General features: G+C 40.0%; 1 protein-coding gene across 2 annotated transcripts in view; it reads right to left on the reverse strand.

Annotated features, from left to right (window-relative positions):
- foxk2 (forkhead box K2) overlaps window positions 1-19,658 on the reverse strand; it is a 50,164-nt gene that overhangs the window by 17,067 nt on the left and 13,439 nt on the right. For both annotated transcript variants that reach the window (XM_008104260.3, XM_003217149.4), the window contains exon 2: window positions 476-670. In XM_008104260.3, the coding sequence (XP_008102467.2) occupies window positions 476-670 (195 nt within the window). The remainder of the gene's footprint in view (window positions 1-475; window positions 671-19,658) is intronic.

The following is a 19,658-nucleotide window of genomic DNA, read 5'->3' on the forward strand; positions in this document are numbered from 1 at the left end:
TTTCAATAGTTTAATCAATTACTGGTATTAAATGAGTCTGTTTGAAGAAAAATCAGCAAAGATATGTAAATCAATTTACTTTGCAGGATAAATGTCTTTCTACTGGGAACAATTTTCTATCCAGATTGTTTTCAATGGTGTTAAATGATAAAAATTGCAAGATAATATGGTATAGAAGATGTTAAACGTGTAATAAAGTTATAAGTTAAAAACAAAAGAATTTGATATCTAGGTTTTCACTCACCTTGTTTGCATGTGCATAAACAATAACATGTATGGTAATGTGTCCCTTGAGGAAGATGTATGTAGTCACAATTACTCCTCTTGGGACATGTTTACATTGGAAAGGATAATTTTAGAAGCTGTATGGAAGACTGTTTTGATGCCAAGAAATCACATTTGAAACAACATCTGATTCAGTATCAAACTCTGAAGTTCTATATTAATAAATCATGTATGCATAAAAGCTAAATACCTGATGGTTCCTGTGGGAGAAGGTAGGGGGCTGATCAGATGAGCCATGTTGTCTGGAATGTTTATTGTTAGGGGAGATATCTGGGGTTGTACAGGTTTCACTGGGGACTGTGGGGATTCCTGTTTTTCTCTTTTCTCATTGGATAAAGCTGTGAATGTAATCTTGATATTTGTACTGGGAAACCTGAATGTACACCTGCAAAATAAAAACAAAATATATGTCTTAACAAAGAAGATATAAATATTTGTACAATTTGATCAATGGTACTCTAGCCTAAGCAGAGGTAAAATTAAAATTTAGGATTATAGATAATTTGTCATCCAAATACAAAATAAGCAAATTGCTATTTGCACTAAAAATTTTAATTGTAACACATTATCCTAAACACAGAAAACCAACATTTGGCAAACCATCACAACAGCAGCATGGAATCTGAAAGGGTAGTGTGAAACCTACTTAGAAACATTAACTCTATGCAAATCTAAATAATATTTTCACAAAGAACTATGTTGTAGTCTCAAGAATTCCAACTTTAATGCAATCAACATGTTCAATTCCAACTACTCGGGCTACCTAGGTTGTCTTAAGTATTCAACAGATGTATTCAAGAGATGAAGAAAAACAAAGAAGAACAGTATTTTTAAAATTTCAGATATATTTTGAAATCAGGTCCTTGAAGAATCTATACCAAATGTAAGTTAAAGTTCATGCATAATCTGCATGATGATCCAGGAGCGGGGGGAGGTCAGCACTATCCAGGAATTAGTAACATTCTTTTTATATCTGTGTGGATCTGTTAAAATATTCAGGTCTTCTCAATAAGCTGGAGTCATTGGCAGCTTACAATCCATCCATACACATACACATACACATATATACACACACACACACACTCCTTATACAGGCAATCCCCGAGTTATAAACATCTGGCTTGCAAACAACTTATAGTTAAGAACAGGGGTGAGGCAACAGGAAGTAACAGAAATCTACCCCTAGGAAGGGAAATTCACTCCTGGGAGAGTTATCATGGGGAAAAGGTGTCTCCAGTGAAGCTTTTTCACCAATCTTTGTTTCGACAACAAGCCAACATTTTCAATATACAGTTATCACAGGAACAGAAATCTTCTGAACAGGGAAACAGACAGCAAAACAAACACCACAGCGATGTTAATCTTTCCCTATGCTGTAGAAACCTAAATATACACAGTATATATATTTGGTTAGAATTACACTTAAGAAACGTACCTGTTCCAACTTACAAACAAATCAACTTAAAAACAAATCTCAAGAATCTACCTTGTTCATAAGTTGGAGACTGCTAGTAATACTAGAACTCTGGATTCAATAATGCTGAATACTTTGTAGACTAGATATTGAGATTTTTCACTTAATGTATAACACACCTGTGGAATTCAATGCCACACGATGCTATTATTGCCATTATCTTGAAATACATATCAGAGTCATCCACAGTACATAAGTACATCAACAGCTGTTATCAATTACAGATAGAAGCAATATTTTGAGATTCCAGACAATGACATCAGGCAACGAGTTTTTGCGCTGTTTATAAGCTTCCCAGGGGAATCTAAATAGCCACTGCTAGAACACAGGACTAGACTAGACAGAACTGTGGTCAGATCCAGGTCAGCAGAGTAGTTTTGTAGATTTTTCAAAGGTTGTTACCAGTCTCTTGCTAAACTGTACATGGTTAATCCCAACACAGTTTTGATATAAAATGTACATTTTACAAGTATGCTAACCCCAAATTGTAATTTGCATCTATTTCTCTACCAAGCAATACTAAAACTCTCAGATCAAAAGTAATACCAGTTCCAGGTCCTTCTCCAAAACATACTTCATGCTCAAGTACAAATCCCACTATTCTCTTTTGCATTAAATAATATAAAATGTAAACCTCCAAGTCGAACACAGAAAGGAGTCCAAAATAAACCAAATACACAGCATCCCTGCAGATTAAAAGGAACACTGAAAAAAATCTGCCTGCAGGCAGCAGTTACTGTAGAAACCAAGCTCTTCATCCTTTTTCTCCAAGCAGAAGACACAAAAGAGTTGGAAAGCAGGGATCCATGGGAAGCAGCTTATAAAGCTGCTTGTCACATCAGCTGTAGGGAAACCAGACACTAATTCATTAAAACTACCCATGTAATGCTTCTGGAATTTGAGGCTCCATCGTCTGAGAGCACAAAAGAAACTCTGCTTATGGAAACACTGCACTTTTAAATAGTTGGCATCTGGTTGTGTGGTCTTTAAATTTCACCCTCAACTCCAAACACATGAACAAATTTAATTTGTCTCAAAGAAGACTAAATGCCTACCTGGCTTCAGACTGAAAAATGGTTGTTTAAGTACCTTAACCAACTCACGCCACTTCCATGTAATACAAATGTATTTCTAAACCAAGCCTGTTTTCCCCTTTTCACTTTATGACTATTTCCTGCTGTTAACTTAGGTAATAGTTTAAACAGAACACTTATTTTGGGGAGGGGGTCCTTCTCCAAAAGCTGTAAGGCTTTATGTTTCCAACTGACCAATTCAAAAATAAACATTAAGACATTCGAGCCATTTTCTTTCTTTTTTCTGTATAGGGAGACAAGTAAGATATTCTTTGGTGTAGCAGTATTTTGATCATACTGTATCAATCATTGAAATATAATTCCTTAAAAAATCTTCTCTCTCATTAACCAATCACATTAATAAAATGTTTTCAGAAAAATTAAAAGCATGTAAATTTGTCATTCACCAGGAAGCACATCTAAGCCCATATAACACAGATCAGGCAACTGAGGACCCTTCCACTAGTATTGTGCTTTTGTAGGGAATTGCTGTTCGTTTTGTGTTGTTTCATTCATTTCCATCTCATTTTCGTATTTGTTCCCGCTAACAAAGATGGGGCTCCTATACGAACAGAATTTTCATCTGGCTTATGAAAAAAAACACAAATTTTCAGACCATTGCCTGCAATGGGAGGGCTTCTGAGGCTCACCCCCCTAAACTCAGTTTTTGGGCTAGAGGGGTGAAAATTGCCTCACACGGAGGGCATTTCGACCCCTTTTAGCCCACCAACTTTTAAAATGTTTGGGTCTTCCCCAGAGTACTGTTGTTATTAATAATAATATTATTATTAACACCTATTGGTACACAACAGCTGTCATGGGGAGGCACTCCTCTTCCAGATTCAGCTTAGGGTCCCAGAGCAACAATTGTTATTTATATATTAATATGATTATCAAGACCCATTGGCACACATCCGATGTAATGGAGAGGCACTCCTTTTCCAGACTCACCTTAGGATCTCAGAGTAACTATCATTATATATATGTGTGTGTGTGTGTGTGTGTGTGTGTAATTATTAAGACCCATTGGCACACATCCAATATAATGGGGAGGCACTACACTTCCAGACTCAGCTTAGGGTCCCAGAGTAACTATCGTTACTAATATATTTATTGTTGTTGTTGTTGTTGTTGTTATTATTATTATTATTATTATTATTATTATTATTATTATTCCATTTTTGGGCAAGGTCTTGGAGCGGGTTGTTGCTTCTCAGCTCCAGGGATTCTTGGAAGATACTGATTTTCTGGACCAATCGCAGTCTGGCTTCAGACCTGGCTACAGTACCGAGACGGCTTTGGTTGCCTTGGTGGATGACCTCCGCAGAGAACTGGACAGGGGGAGTGTGACCCTGTTGGTTCTCTTGGACATCTCAGTGGCTTTCGATACCATCGACGATGATATCCTTCTGGGATGGCTCTCCGGGATGGGCCTTGGGGGTACTGCTCTGCAGTGGCTCCAGTCCTTCCTGGAGGGTTGTTCTCAGATAGTGAAGCTGGGAGACACCTGCTCAGACCCCTGGCCATTGACCTGCGGGGTCCTGCAAGGTTCTATTTTGTCCCCCATGCTTTTTAACATCTACATGAAACCGCTGGGTGAGGTCATCCGGAGTTTTGGAGTGCGGTGCCATCTCTATGCCGATGACACCCAATTCTACTACTCTTTTCCATCTAAATCCAAGGAAGCCCCTCGGATACTGGACCAGTGTCTGGCCGCTGTGTTGGCCTGGATGAGGGCGAACAAGCTGAGACTTAATCCTGACAAGACAGAGGTCCTCCAGGTCAGTCAAACGTCTGATCGGGGTATTGGGTGGCAACCTGTGCTTGACGGGGTCGCACTCCCCCCTGAAGGCGCAGGTCCGCAGCTTGGGGGTCCTCCTGGACTCGGGGCTGACACTTGAGGCCCAGGTGTCGGCCGTGGCCAGGAGGGCCTTTGCACAATTAAAACTTGTGCGCCAGCTGCGACCATACCTCGATCTGACCAGATCTGACCATGGTGGTCCATGCCTTAGTTACCTCTAGACTGGATTATTGCAATGCGCTCTACGTGGGACTGCCTTTGAAGACGGCCCGGAAATTATAGTTAGTACAACGCTTGCCAGCCAGGCTTCTAACTGGAGCAAATTACAGGGTGCGTTCAACGCCACTGTTTAAGGAGCTCCATTGGCTGCCGTTTGTTTTCCGAGCCCAATTCAAGGTGCAGGTCATTACCTACAAAGCCCTAAACGGTTTGGGACCCACCTACCTTCGAGACTGCATCTCCCCCTATGAACCCGCACGTTCTCTTTGCTCGTCGGGGGAGGCCCTTCTCTCGCTCCCACCACCCTCGCAGTCGCGGTTGGTGGGGACAAGGGAGAGAGCCTTCTCCTTCGTGGCCCCCCAGCTTTGGAACTCGCTCCCCAGAGAGATCAAGCAGGCCCCTACCCTCCTCTCCTTTCGGAGGAGCCTGAAAACTTGGCTCTTCCAAAAGGCCTTTGATGACTGATCCCTGTAGGATTGACCTGTTTGCCTATTCAGTATCAGACCCTCAGGTATGCCTTCCTCAGTATTATAATTGCACTTTAATTGACTATGACAGCTGGGTAATCACCCTTCCCTGATGACTTTGACATATTTTGCACCTTGGCCCAGATCCTTGGGATTTTAAGATTTTATTTTTGTATGTGACTTTTTATGACTGTTTTTATCGTTGTTGATGTTTTATTGCTGATTGATCTGTTTTATTGTTTTGCTTTTATATTGTTGTGTCCGGGCTTGGCCCCATGTAAGCCGCCCTGAGTCCCTTCGGGGAGATGGGACGGGGTATAAGAATAAAGTTATTATTATTATTATTAACACCCATTGTGGTGCACATCAGATGTAATGGGGAAGCACTCCTCTCCCAGAGTCAGCTTAGGATCGCAGAATAACTATCGTTATTTATATTAATATTATTATTAACACCCATTGGTACACATCAGCTTTCACACCAGAAGCGACTTGCAAGTTGCTCCTGACACGAAAAAAAAGCTGTAATAGGAAAGCATCCCTCTGTCAGTACCTGCTTATTGTTACGGGGCCGAAACGAAAACAAAACAAAAGCAAGCACGATGACTGTGCGGCTTTCATTTTCTTGTTGCCTCTCATTTCCTACGAAAATGTCATTCATTTTGTGTAGATGAACGGTCAAAACGAAATGATAGCACGAAGGAAAATTTTTCGCGCACATCTCTACCTTCCACACAGCCCTATATCCCATAATATCAAGGCAGAAAATCCCACATTATCTGAATGTGGACTCAGATAACCCAGTTCAAAGCAGATATTGTGGGATTTCTTGCCTTGATATTCTGGGATATAGGGCTATGTGGAAGGACCCTGAGTCACCTAGACCCCAAAATGGTGAACATTTTAAAAACCATGACATGCAAGCAAAACATGTATATGAAGGAAAGCTAGAAAGCACAAGTACTAATTGATACTAATTAGTATGGCCCTGGTACTTTTTGCACACAGCAATTAGGGAATAAAAATGATCACAAGTCTGGTCTGAAATAAAAAAAATCTTGTGATTTCAGCTTCTTGCAGTATTTAATGCTACACGAATGGGTAATTGTCAGGAAGTTGCACTGCCCACCCCAAGGGCCGTTAGAGGGTTGCATCCCCCGCCCATAAATTGCTTGTCCCTAAATGACCCCTAGAGGGATATGTGGGGTAATTTCTCCAATATTTTGACCCCTCGTGGACAATTTCAAGTCCAGGAAAGGTCTTTTCCCAACAGCAGGTGACATGGGAAACAACTTCTGGGCTGCTTCCTTTTGTATTTAGTAGTAGTAAAATTGTATCCTTCATATACAATGGCAAAATCATTGTTTGCTTTTTGGATTTTTTTTGGGGGGGGGGGAATATTTTCAAGCCATGGATGATTGAGAGTCTTACTAGCATTTATTTTAGAAATAAAAGGTGGCTTCTTTTTCCTTTTTATTTTTGTCAAACCAAGGACAGCAGCAGAGGACTCTTGTCAGAACTCAGTGAATCAGACTAAACTACTAGCCCTCCCCCCCCTCCCACACACACACAGGTTTCATAGTAAGAACTCCCTCAAAGAAAATGCCCATAAGAGTGCGTAAAATAAAGTTACTGATTTAACATTTGAAAGGAACATCGTTCTGTTCCACCACAGAAGGAACAGTATTCATTGCTGTTGCCTTTTATAAGTAATTTGTTATCCAAATAATGTTATATGTATCAAGTTACTTTTGAACTCTGACAAAGTTGGGTACATACTATGAAAAGCTAAATTATTATTAAAAGGCATGCTCATAGGACATTAAAACAGAAATTACAACAATGTCTGCTTGGAAGTACAGTAGAGTCTCGCTTATCCAACATAAACGAGCTGGCAGAACGTTTGATAAGCGAATATGTTTGATAATAAGGAGGGATTAAGGAAAAACCTATTAAACATCAAATTACATTATGATTTTACAAATTAAGCACCCAAACATCATGTTTTACAACAAATTTGTCAAAAAAAAGCAGTTCAATATACAGCAATGTTATGTAGTAATTACGAATTTAGCACCAAAACATCACAATGTATTGAAAAGATTGACTACAAAAAACATTGATTACTAAAAGGCAGACTGAGTTGGATAATCCAGAACACTGGATAAGTGAGACTCTACTGTAATGAGATAATTTTATCATTTAATAACATTAATTTACTCACCCACTGACCAAGGTCACCAACAGTACAATCAATAGTTTGCTCAGAAATCTGCCTCATTATTTTCAGTCAGATTGATTTCCACATACACATACATGTATACAAGTTTGCAGTTGAGAAATGAAGTGCTGTAATTTACCCTCCAATGACATTGCTCTTCTTCTTCTTCCAATCTGAATACAACTACATTTGTTTTCATGTCTATTGCCTCATTTCCGAGATATAACTATCCCCTAGTCCAATTAGCCCCAATATTTCATTTAAAGACAGTGTTTACCATATGTTCACTGGAAAACAATAAAATGCATTATGTCTTTAAAAACACAAATCAATGAATGGAATGATTCCATTCATGGAATGAACCGCTGGGAGAGGTCATCCGGAGTTTTGGAGGGTGCTGCCATCTCTACGCAGATGACATGCAAATCCACTACTCGTTTCCATCCGATTCCAAGGAAGCCCCTCGGATACTGAACCAGTGCCTGGCCGCTGTGGCGGACTGGATGAGGAGGAACAAGTTGAGAATCAATCCTGACAAGACAGAGGCCCTCCTGGTCAGTCGTTCGTCGGATTGGGGTATTGGGTGGCAACCTGTGCTGGACGGGGTTGCACTCCCCCTGAAATCACAGGGGCGCAGGTGTCGGCGGTGGCCGGGAGGGCCTTTGCACAACTCAAACTTGTGCGCCAACTGCGACCATACCTCGTGAAGTCTGACTTGACCATGGTGGTCCATGCCTTAGTTACCTCTAGACTGGACTACTGTAATGCGCACTACGTGGGGCTTCCCTTGAAGACGGCCCGGAAATTACAATTGGTCCAACGCTCGGCTGCCAGATTAATAACGGGGGCAAGTTACAGGGAGAGCTCTACTCCCTTGTTTAAGGAGCTTCACTGGCTGCCGTTCATCTTCCGGTCCCAATTCAAGGTGCAGACCATCACTTATAAAGCCCTAAATGGTTTGGGACCCACCTACCTTCGTGACCGTATCTCCTACCATAAACCTGCCCGATCTCTCCGATCATCTGGGGAGGCCCTCCTATCGCCACTGCCTATATCCCAGGCCCGCCTTGTGGGTACTAGGGAGAGGGCCTTTTCTGCTGTGGCCCTCCGACTATGGAATTCACTGCCCATTGAGATTAGGCAAGCTCCCACTCTATTAGCTTTTAAAAAAGATTTAAAAACATGGCTCTTCCGTTGTGCTTTTGGAGAGTAACTGTTATTTATTCCTTTTCTTGCTCTCCTCCAACATCTTTCCTCTAGACTGTTCCACTTTCGTATGTCCCTGCTCCCCGTAGTTTTTATTCCTTTGTCTCTCTCACTCCGAGTTTTTATCTTTGTATTCATGCGGCCCGCCCTTGTTATTACTGTTTCTTTGACTTGTGTTGTAATGTATATTATTACTTATTGTATTGTTTAATTGCTCTATGATATGTTGATTTTATATTTTGTTATATTGTTTTGCTTTGGGCATGGCCCCATGTAAGCCGCCCCGAGTCCCCGTTGGGGAGATGGTGGCGGGGTATAAATAAAGTTTTTATTATTATTATTATTATTATTATTATTATTATTATTATTATTATTATTATTATTCCTCTTATGAATCCTTACTCTTGACACTGAAAAGAGTAACACTGAAATGATGCAAGCTGTTTCAGAGGCCAATCCAAGGAGAAAGCAGTCTTGTTCATGGGACTGCACAACAGTTTAAAGACTAGTTAATATGTAACTTCTTAGTTGCACACTTTCCTAGACAAGTCCAGTCATTATGCAGCCGAATAAGATGAACATATCGCTTAAACCTAGTGACCTATGAAGAGAGGTACCTAAAACATTCTTCACATTAATCCTGGGAAAGAGCTTGATTAATACGCTATTAACCCCTTGAAAATCCAATAGAACATTTAAAAAGAATAGAAACACACTTAACAGAGTTAGGGAAAGTCACAGGCCTTCAGGTTAATTGGAACAAATCAGAAATTTTATTATTTAATTATACTAAAGAAGAGGAAGAGAGAGTAAGAGAAGGGGGTTTGTTTAGAATAAAAATAAAGAAGTCAATAAAATACTTAGGAATCAATATATCTAAAGAAATTGGCAATTTAGAAAGAGATAATATAATCAGATTAAGAAAAAATGTTAAAGATACTCTGGCTAAATTTACCAAGCTTAAATTGTCTTGATTCGGTAGAATTGCATTAATAAAAATGAAAATATTACCCAAAATAATTTTTTTGTTTGGAATACTACCTATTAAAATTTCAACTGGTGAAATTACAAATTGGCAGGATATGATAAATACCTTTTGTAATGGGAATAAAAGGGCTAGAATAAAAAAAAAATGGTATAAAATACAGAAGAATGGAGGTCTGGGAATACCAAACTTAAAACTATACTATATGGCAAATCAATTAAAGTATATTATTGAAGGGATTATAGGACAAGAGGATTTAGAATGGCTAGAAGAAGAGAGTAAAGATATAGATATGAAAATAGAGAATATGTTCTTCATAGGAAAAACCAGGAATTCAGAGAAGAAATTGTATAATAAAATAGAGAACCCCCCCCCCCTTTTTTTTTTAAAAAAAAATAGAAATCTGGACCAAGTATGAAGAAAAACTAATACCACCGATCTCCCCATTAACACCGGTGTTAAATATAAAAAATTTCCCAATGAATCTCAAAAGGGACTTAGAAAGAAAATTTAAAGAAAAAGGAATGATGAAATTAAAGGATTGGGAATCAAAAATGAAAAATCTAGGAGAGATAAGGAATCAACTATCAGGGAATATTGGGTGGTATAAAGTTCTACAATTTGAAAGATGGGCAAGGGAAATAAGAAAGAAATATAAGGGAGATAGAGAACTTACAAAATTTGAGAAGATGATTAGTCAAAGGGAGGGATGAAGAACAGGAGCAGGATCACCTTAAAGAAATGTGGGAGTTAGATTGCAATAAGGAAATTACACCCTCAAATCTGGAAAGAAATGTGGAATATGTGTATAATAAAAAACTGTCTATAAGAATAAAAGAGAATTATTATAAAGTGGTTTGTAGATGGTACCTCACACCAATTAGATTAAATCAAATTGATAAGAAATATTCTAAGCAGTGCTTGAGGGGCTGTCAGGAAATCGGTACATATATACATATGTGGTGGTCCTGTAAATATGTTCAAAAATGTTGGAAGAACATTTCTAAAGAAATAAAGGGAATCACCAAAACAGAAATAATAGAAACGCCTGAAATAGCACTGTTGTCATTTATGGATAATATTCAAATATAAAAAGAGTTACAGGAACTAATCGCCAACTTGGTAACAGCAGCAAGATTGTTAATAGCCAAAAAATGGAAAGGGGGGGGGGAGTGCCAATTGGAAGAATGGTATAAGGAGATTTGGGATATTGCAATAAATGATAAATTAACATGTAATATTAAAATTAAAAGAGGGTTATTAAAAAAGGATGATTTTGGGAAGATACGGGAAAATTTATAGAGTTTGTATATGTAGAAGGTAAGGGGGAAAAACCTGTAAAAGAAACAATGGAATTTTAGAAATAAATATTGTAATTGGCTGGTCTGGGGTGAAGGGATAGCACTAGGTGAAGGGTCACAAAAGGTAAATAATATGAGTATGTAATATAGTTAGAGAGTGAAAATACTATAGGAGCTATGATATACATAACTCTGTATTGCAAATTTGTTAAAGAATATATAAGTTTTAAGTACAGAATATGTAAAATTCACAATTTTTCAATAATTTAAATAAAAAAACTGGGAAAAAAAAGATGGGGCGGGGCCAAGTGACAGAGAGAGGGCTGAGCACCTAAGGCGCCTATTAGGACACAGGGGGTGGAGCTAGAGGAGTGGGCGTGGCTTCTTCCCAAGAGCCCAAGACAGGGCTGAGAATCTATACCTCTCCTGAGAGGCCTTTTAGGACTAAAGGGCAGGGCTAGGGAAGGGGAAAGGCCTCCTTTCAAGAGCCCGAGACAGGGCTGAGCCTCTATACTTCTCTTGAGAGGTTTTTTAGGACTAAAGGCAGGGCTAGGGTGGGGGCGGGGCCTTTTCCCAAGAGACAGGGCTGAGCCTCTGTATACCTCCCGAGGTGCTTGTTAGCCCTGCCTCAGGAATCATAACTCCACCCATCCCAGTCCATTTGTGGCCCCGCCCACCTCCCCCTCCCAGCCCTGCATCTTGGATGAGGGGAGAGGCTCAGGCCCGTCTTCTTGAGCAGGAGCCACGCCCACCCCTCTAAGCCACCCCCCCCCTTTCCAGGGGGCACTGAGTAATATTTTTTTTGGAAAGGGGGCGGCAGGCCAAATAAGTTTGGGAACCACTGGTCTACAAGCTTTTTAACTTTATTAAATCCAGAATAAATCCTCGAACATCCTCATGGGCATGTACGCTCCTACTATGTGCAAAGATCTGCAGACTGGGGCCCTATGCAGCACTAGAATTAGAAATAGAAAAGGAGAAGACACCTCTTTGATCCCTAAACATTGCACATAATAAAGGTTCATATGAAAGAAAGAGCCTCTCATTCTTCCACATCCTCTCATATCTAATGTGAATACAAAATCACCTCTCCAGGTGGCTGAAACTATAATAATAATAATAATAAAACTTTATTTATACCCTGCCACCATCTCCCCAATGGGGACTCGGGGCGGCTTACATGGGGCCACGCCCAAAACAATACAATGTAAACAGCATATAAAAGAACAGCACAACACAATACAATAAACAATACAGTAAATAATATCCATTACAAAATAAACAAGGAGACAATAAAAACAAGGGCAGACCACATGAACATTAAGTTAAAACTCGGGGTGAGAAAGACATAAAAATAAAAACCACAGCGAACAGGGTCATAAGGGAGTGGGGTATTCTGGAGGATAGATATTAGGGGGAGCAACGGAAAAGAAATATAAAATGGTTACTCTCCAAAAGCGCAGCGAAAGAGCCATGTTTTCAAATCTTTCTTGAAGGCTGCTAGTGTGGGGGCTTGCCTAATCTCCGCAGGCAGAGAATTCCACAATCGGGGGGCCACTGTCTAACTGTCAATCGGGGGGAAACTGTCTAAAATCTGATAAGAAAATTTCTTTTTAAAGGTTATACCAGTGTGTACACAATCTGTTTTGAAAAGCATTTGATTAAAACAAAACAAACAATTTCTGTAAGTTTTCAAGTTAGATTGCTTGACCAGAAGAATGAGAAAATGAAGGCATGATGTAGTTAACTACTACATATAAGGTCAGCACACACAGAACCTCGATTATTAAAAAACAACCCTGAAATCACACGCACTTAGCTTCATTTTCTTTCAAGCCACTCCCCCTGTATTATGACACATAAGTGTTTTAATATCTCAATACAAAATGTTTGCTGAACTCATAAATATGATACTGGAACCTTGAAAAATCCAAAATGCACAACCAACTGTAAGGCTGGCATCTGCATATTTTGTATCACTATTACTGCATTGTTTAATACTGATTTGCAATCCAGCAATAAATCTTCACACGGTTTGCATAGGAGAAGCAACAGTAGTATACAGACAGACAATTGCCGTTTCCTTATTTGACAACACACCTCCAGGGCAGTGATTTTCAAGCTACCTGATGTGGGAAATTGACAATTTCTCCCCAAGTGTGCCAGGAACCAGTACTGTATTTGTGTCCTATGGCTACAACTGTTTCTTGCTTTCCTGGAAGTTTCCCAGGAACCAGAAGAAGATAGCTCAGAGTCCAGAGACCAACACTTTCAGTAGCACTGTTCTAGGGCATGGGTGAGACAAATGTGGCTCATAGATTACCTGTACACACACCTTGTCTATCCTGAGTAACATATCTTAGTCTGTGTGTGTGGGGGGGGGGGGGGGGACTCTCCGTAACAGCAACTTGGATCTCAGAACCTGTAGTCAAACCTCGTGGCAGGTCTTACCACCACCCTGAACCTAGGTTCTCAGTTTATCTTAAGAATCAGATGTAAGCAGATCCAAGATAAAGCTCCTTTAGTGTATAGTCATATTCATGCCTGATTTCAATAATGTAATTTGCTTTAGCAGAACATCCTAGATGTAAGAGCCCATCTTGGATACCTTGTCTTCTTCCATGGCCACATCTGAAAGGCAGAGTCTCCAGAGACTGTTTTCAAGGAAAGTGCTAAAGTTTTATGTTTTTAGATGCCTTGCGTCCCATTATTGGGGGAAATGTGGCATATAAATGAATAAAATAAGAATAGCTATTGGCCAGATTAACTCTCTAGCAACAGGAGTCAATAAACCGGCTGTTATCCAGTCCTTAAATGAACTTCCTAATTTAATGTCTCTATTGCTTCCATAGATTCTCTTGACTCCAGTGAGAAAGTGAAGTACAGTGGAACTTGATACTCCTACTCATGGCATTTCAATTAGTACTTTCATGTAAATATCAAAGAGATAGAGAACAAGCTACAGTTCTAAAGAGACCCCAAGTGAAAATGCCATAAACATTAGTAGGACTCACCAAACATTAGTTTCTAGAATTATCCATCTAGATAAGACTCAAGCTACTGTAATGCAATAACCCAATTTCAATGAAGATCAGATTACCCAGAAGTATATTTTGGTCAGTAGAATCAAAGCATTAACTCTCCGAGAATGAATAGGACTGTGCTCCTTATGTACTTCGAGTGTTAAAATGACCATGGTAGTAAGCACTCTGAAAGACTTTTGGAACTGAGATATAATTATTAATTGTTGGAAAGGAATACTAGAGACCTACTGATTATTACACAGACCAACAAAAACATTGTTGTCTTGTTTTTTTGGGCCTGTGCCTGGGGTGATCTGTGATTTGGGGTGCTGATTCAGAAAATTGTATTGGATAGACCTCTATCATGGTTATTTTATGGGAGAGCAGATGATGACTATTAGATGGCATATGTTTTGTATCTCAAAAACTAGAGCTGATAGTTGAGAACTGGTGCCATTTTTGGGACCAGCAGGTCAAATATACCCAGTAACAAGACTAATATTTGGGGCACCAAAATATATGCATCTGTTTCTAGAATCAGAGGTGAATTCTTCAAATTTAGCTACACAGCCAGAAAGAACCAAGAAAAAGAAAACAAGTAATAGCCCACACTTACCAAAGAAGTCTCTACATATGCTCAATTGTCAGCTACTAAAATCCACCCACTAACAACTGATGAGTTCATATACTGGACCTGTTCCCAACTTTACTATGCTAGTCATGACCCACAAGGAAAATTCTAATCAGAGTAATATTTCTGGAATTGCTTAATATCTCCTACAGGCCACAATGGATGCGAAACGGCTGACAGTACTACAAGGGAACTCCATCTCAACCATCATCACCAAGACAATTTGATAATAATTAACTCTTCTGTTTAGCCAGATTCAGTCACTTGCTTCATCACCCCCAATATGCCTTGTAGATGTATTCTAAAATGTAGAAACTCAATGAAAATTAAAATGAAATTAATTCCACCAAAAATATTCAAGCTGAATTATCCACAGTCACATCTGAATTCTCCTGTGGTTTTATCTATTCCATGTTTGACTAACATATGATAAGGATTTTAATTTCATATCAATTTGCAACAAAATTGTGTACACATTTACAGCTGGTTAGCATTAGCAGTATCTAGAAATTACACTTCAATAAAAGTATTTTCTACAACAAAATTAACTTTTGATAAATCTCTTAAGAGCATAACTCATTCCAGCATCTTTGCTGAGCTACTGTACAGGAAAAGGGAGACTGAAAGGCTAAAAACCAAAGACATTATCATTAATCTATACTGCTATCTTATAATAACCTCAGTCTTTACCCAACTAATAGTAAGCTTCACTTAGTACTTATATGCTCCAGCTTGGATCGTTACCTTGACGTGGTGCTGGGGCTTGAGTGCCTCGATGAAGCCATGAGCTATACCATGCAGGGCCACCCAAGACGGGAAGGTCATGGCAGAGAGGTCAGACCGAGCATGATCCCTGGGGAAGGTAATGGCAACCCACCCCAGTATTCTTGCCATGAAAACTACATGGATCAGTATAAACAGAGAAATGTCGGTATACCATCGGAAGATAGGACCCCCAGGTTGAAAGATGGTCAAAATGCTACTGGGGAGGAGCAGAGGACTAGTCCAAGTAGCCCCAGATGTGATGACGCAGTTAGCTCAAAGCCGGAAGGAAGGTTAACGGCCGACGGTGCTGGAGGTGAAGGACGAATCCGATGTTCTAGAGATCAACACACTATAGGAACCTGGAATGTAAGATCTATGAGCCAGGGCAAACTCTATGTGGTTATTGGTGAGATGTCAAGATTAAAGATAGGCATTCTGGGAGTCAGTGAACTGAAATGGACTGGAATGGGCCACTTCACAAAAGATGACCACCAGATCTACTACTGCGGAGAAGAGGAACACCGAAGAAATGGAGTAGCCTTCATAGTTAATAATAAAGTTGTGAAAGCAGTGATTGGATACAACCCAAAAATTGATAGAATGACCTCAATTCGATTTCAAGGCAAGCCATTTAACATCACAGTGATCCAAATATATGCCCCAACCACAACTGCTGAAGAAGCAGAATTAGATAAGTTCTATGAGGATCTGCAGCACTTAGTGGATAACACACCAAAAAGAGACATTATTCTCATTACAGGAGATTGGAATGCTAAGGTGGGCAGTCAAATGATAACCGGGATCAAGGTAAGAATGGTCTGGAACAACAAAATGAAGCAGGACGTAGGCTGATAGAATTTTGCCAGGAAAACTCAATGTGCATAACAAACACTCTCTCCCAACAACCTAAAAGACGGCTTTACACATGGACTTCACCAGATGGTCAAGACCGAAATCAGATTGAATACATCCTTTGCAGCCAAAGGTGGCGGACATCCATCCAGTTGGTGAAAACAAGTCCTGGAGCTGATTGTAGTTCAGATCACGAACTTATTACAAAATTTAGAACCAGACTAAAGAGAATGGGGAAAATACACAGACCAATTAGATATGATCTCACAAATATTCCCAGTGAATATGCAGTGGAGGTGAAGAATAGAGGCAGGAGGCAGCAACGAAGTATGTCCCAAAGAAAAAGAAAACCAAGAAGGCAAGATGGTTGTCTGTTGAGACACTGGAAGTAGCCCAAGAAAGAAGGAAGGCGAAAGAAAACAGCGATAGGGGGAGATATCCCCAATTAAATGCACAATTCCAGAAGTCAGCCAGGAGAGACAAGGAACTATTTTTAAACAAGCAATGCATGGAAGTGGAGGAAGACAATAGCATAGGAAGGACAAGAGACCTCTTCCAGAAAATCAGAAACACTGAAGGCAAATTTCAGGCAAAAATGGGCATGATCAAAAACAAAGACGGCAAGGACCTAACAGAAGCTGAAGAAATCAAGAAAAGGTGGTGAGAATATACAGAAGATCTGTATAAGAGGGATAAAAATATAGAAGATAGCTTTGATGGTGTGGTGAGTGAATTAGAACCAGACATCCTGAGGAGTGAGGTTGAATGGGCCTTAAGAAGCACTGCTAACAACAAGGCAGCAGGAGACGATGGGATCCCAGCTGAACTGTTTAAAATCTTGAAAGATGATGCTGTCAAGGTGATGCATGCCATATGCCAGCAAATATGGAAAACACAAGATTGGCCATCAGATTGGAAAAAATCAATTTATATCCCCATACCAAAAAAGGGAAACGTTAAAGAATGCTCAAACCTCCGTACAGTGGCACTTATTTCCCATGCCAGTAAGGTAATGCTCAAGATCCTGCAAGGCAGACTCCAGCAATACATGGAGCGAGAGTTGCCAGATGTCCAACCTGGGTTCAGAAAAGGCAGAGGAACCAGAGACCAAATTGCCAATATCTGCTAGATAATGGAGGAAGCCAGGGAGTTTCAGAAAAACATTTACTTCTGCTTTATTGACTATTCTAAAGCCTTCGACTGTGTGGATCATAACAAACTATGGCATGTTCTTGGTGGTATGGGGATACCAAGTCACCTTGTCTGTCTCCTGAGAAATCTGTATAAAGACCAAGTAGCCACAGTAAGAACAGATCACAGAACCACAGACTGGTTCAAGATTGGGAAAAGACTACGGCTGCATACTTTCACACACACACACACACACACACCCCCAATTCAACGTGTACGCAGAAAACATCATGCGACATGCGGGGCTTGAGGAATCCAAGGCCGGAGTTAAAATTGCTGGAAGAAACATTAACAACCTTAGGTATGCAGATGATACCACTCTGATGGCCGAAAGTGAGGAAGAGCTGAGGAGCCTTATCACCAAGGTGAAAGAAGAAAGTGCAAAAGCTGGGTTGCAGTTAAATGTCAAGAAAACCAAGATCATGGCAACTACACCTATTGATAACTGGCAAATAGAAGGAGAAAATGTGGAGGCAGTGACAGACTTTATATTTCTAGGCGCGAAGATCACTGCAGATGCAGACTGCAGCCAGGAAATCAGAAGACGTTTACTTCTTGGGAGGCGAGCAATGGCCAACCTTAACAAAATAGTGAAGAGCAGAGACATCACACTGGCAACGAAGGTCTGCATAATCAAAGCAATGGTAGTAACCTATGGATGCAAGAGCTGTACCATAAGGAAGGCTGAGCGAAGGAAGATAGACGCTTTTGAACTCTGGTGCTGGAGGAAAATCCTGAAAATGCCTTGGACCGCAAGAAGATCCAACCAGTCCATCCCCCAGGAAATAATGCCCGTCTGCTCACTGGAGGGAAGGATATTTGAGGCAAAGCTGAAGTATTTTGTCCACATCATGAGGAGACAGGAAAGCTTGGAAAAGATCATGATGCTGGGGGAAATGGAAGGAAAAAGAGAGGCCGACCATGGGCGAGATGGATGGACAGTATCCTTGAAGTGACTGGCTTGACCTTGAAGGAACTGGGGGTGGTGACGGCTGACAGGGAGCTCTGGCGTGGACTAGTCCATGAGGTCACGAAGAGTTGGAGACAACTAAACGACTGAGCAGCAGCAGTAGTACTTATATGGCATGAATTGGTTTCCTGGAGTTCCTTAAACACAAGTGGAAAACGTGACTCTTTTCAGTCAGCACAGCTAATGTTTGAGGGATGCAGACTATATAGTTCAACATTTGGACTATTTGTAATCTCCAGACTTAAAAAGACTACCTTATAAGTGAAGTGCAGTTTGCATTCACAAGTGCACAATGCTATCATTGTCAAAATATGGCTGTTTTCACAAAACAATACATGACACGATGCAAAGAAGGTGTTCTATTTTGAGTCAAACCTTGGCATTGGTACATTTTCAAAATAAATGGAAGATAACCAATAATCACTTTTCATAAATAAAAATCCCAAGATGGCTTAACAAAGAAAAAAGAACCACCATAGTAACTTGATAATTTTCAGTTTATCCTTGCATGTTTTCATCTGTGTTTCACTTAGATGTCATTCTATCAAAAGACAGAACTTATAGCTCTCCCACAAAATAAAGCAAGTTGCTCACAAATCAGGAGATAAGCATAAAAAGACTAAACCAACAGCTGTAATTCCATTATTTGATGAAAATACAGCTGCTGTATACAATTTCACACCCTTTGCATTACAGGCTCTATTCACAACAAACAACAAAAACAAATACTGTACATGACAATTTCTACAAAACCATTTGGGATTATAAGTATGTATGCATACATCTTTAAATCAGCTGTTGATTTATGGCAGACTACCATAACCTGTGATCCTCCAGGTGTTTGTACCTCCAACTCCAGCTTGTTCAATGGTCAGGAATATTGGAAGCTGATGTCCAAAACACCTGTAGGGCCACAGGTTCTGCAGGCTTTGTTTATTGAGACCCCCATGGATCTCCTAAGGTTTTCTTAGGCAACATATGCTCAGAGCTGATTTTGCCAGTTCCTTCCTCTGAAATATACCAAACAGTTGGTTGACTTCTATCCAGGTGCTAGCCAGGGTTGATCCTGCTTAGCTTTCAAGATCAGAAGTGATCTGGTGTCTTTCGCTCCACACTATAAAGTGAAGTACAGCTTGCATCATCCTAGTTACAGTTCAATATGTAAACTGTTGTTTATTTTAACCTGCCCTTAAG

This window comes from Anolis carolinensis, chromosome 2, assembly GCF_035594765.1.
Source record: "Anolis carolinensis isolate JA03-04 chromosome 2, rAnoCar3.1.pri, whole genome shotgun sequence".
NCBI classification, from domain to species: Eukaryota; Metazoa; Chordata; class Lepidosauria; order Squamata; family Dactyloidae; genus Anolis; species Anolis carolinensis.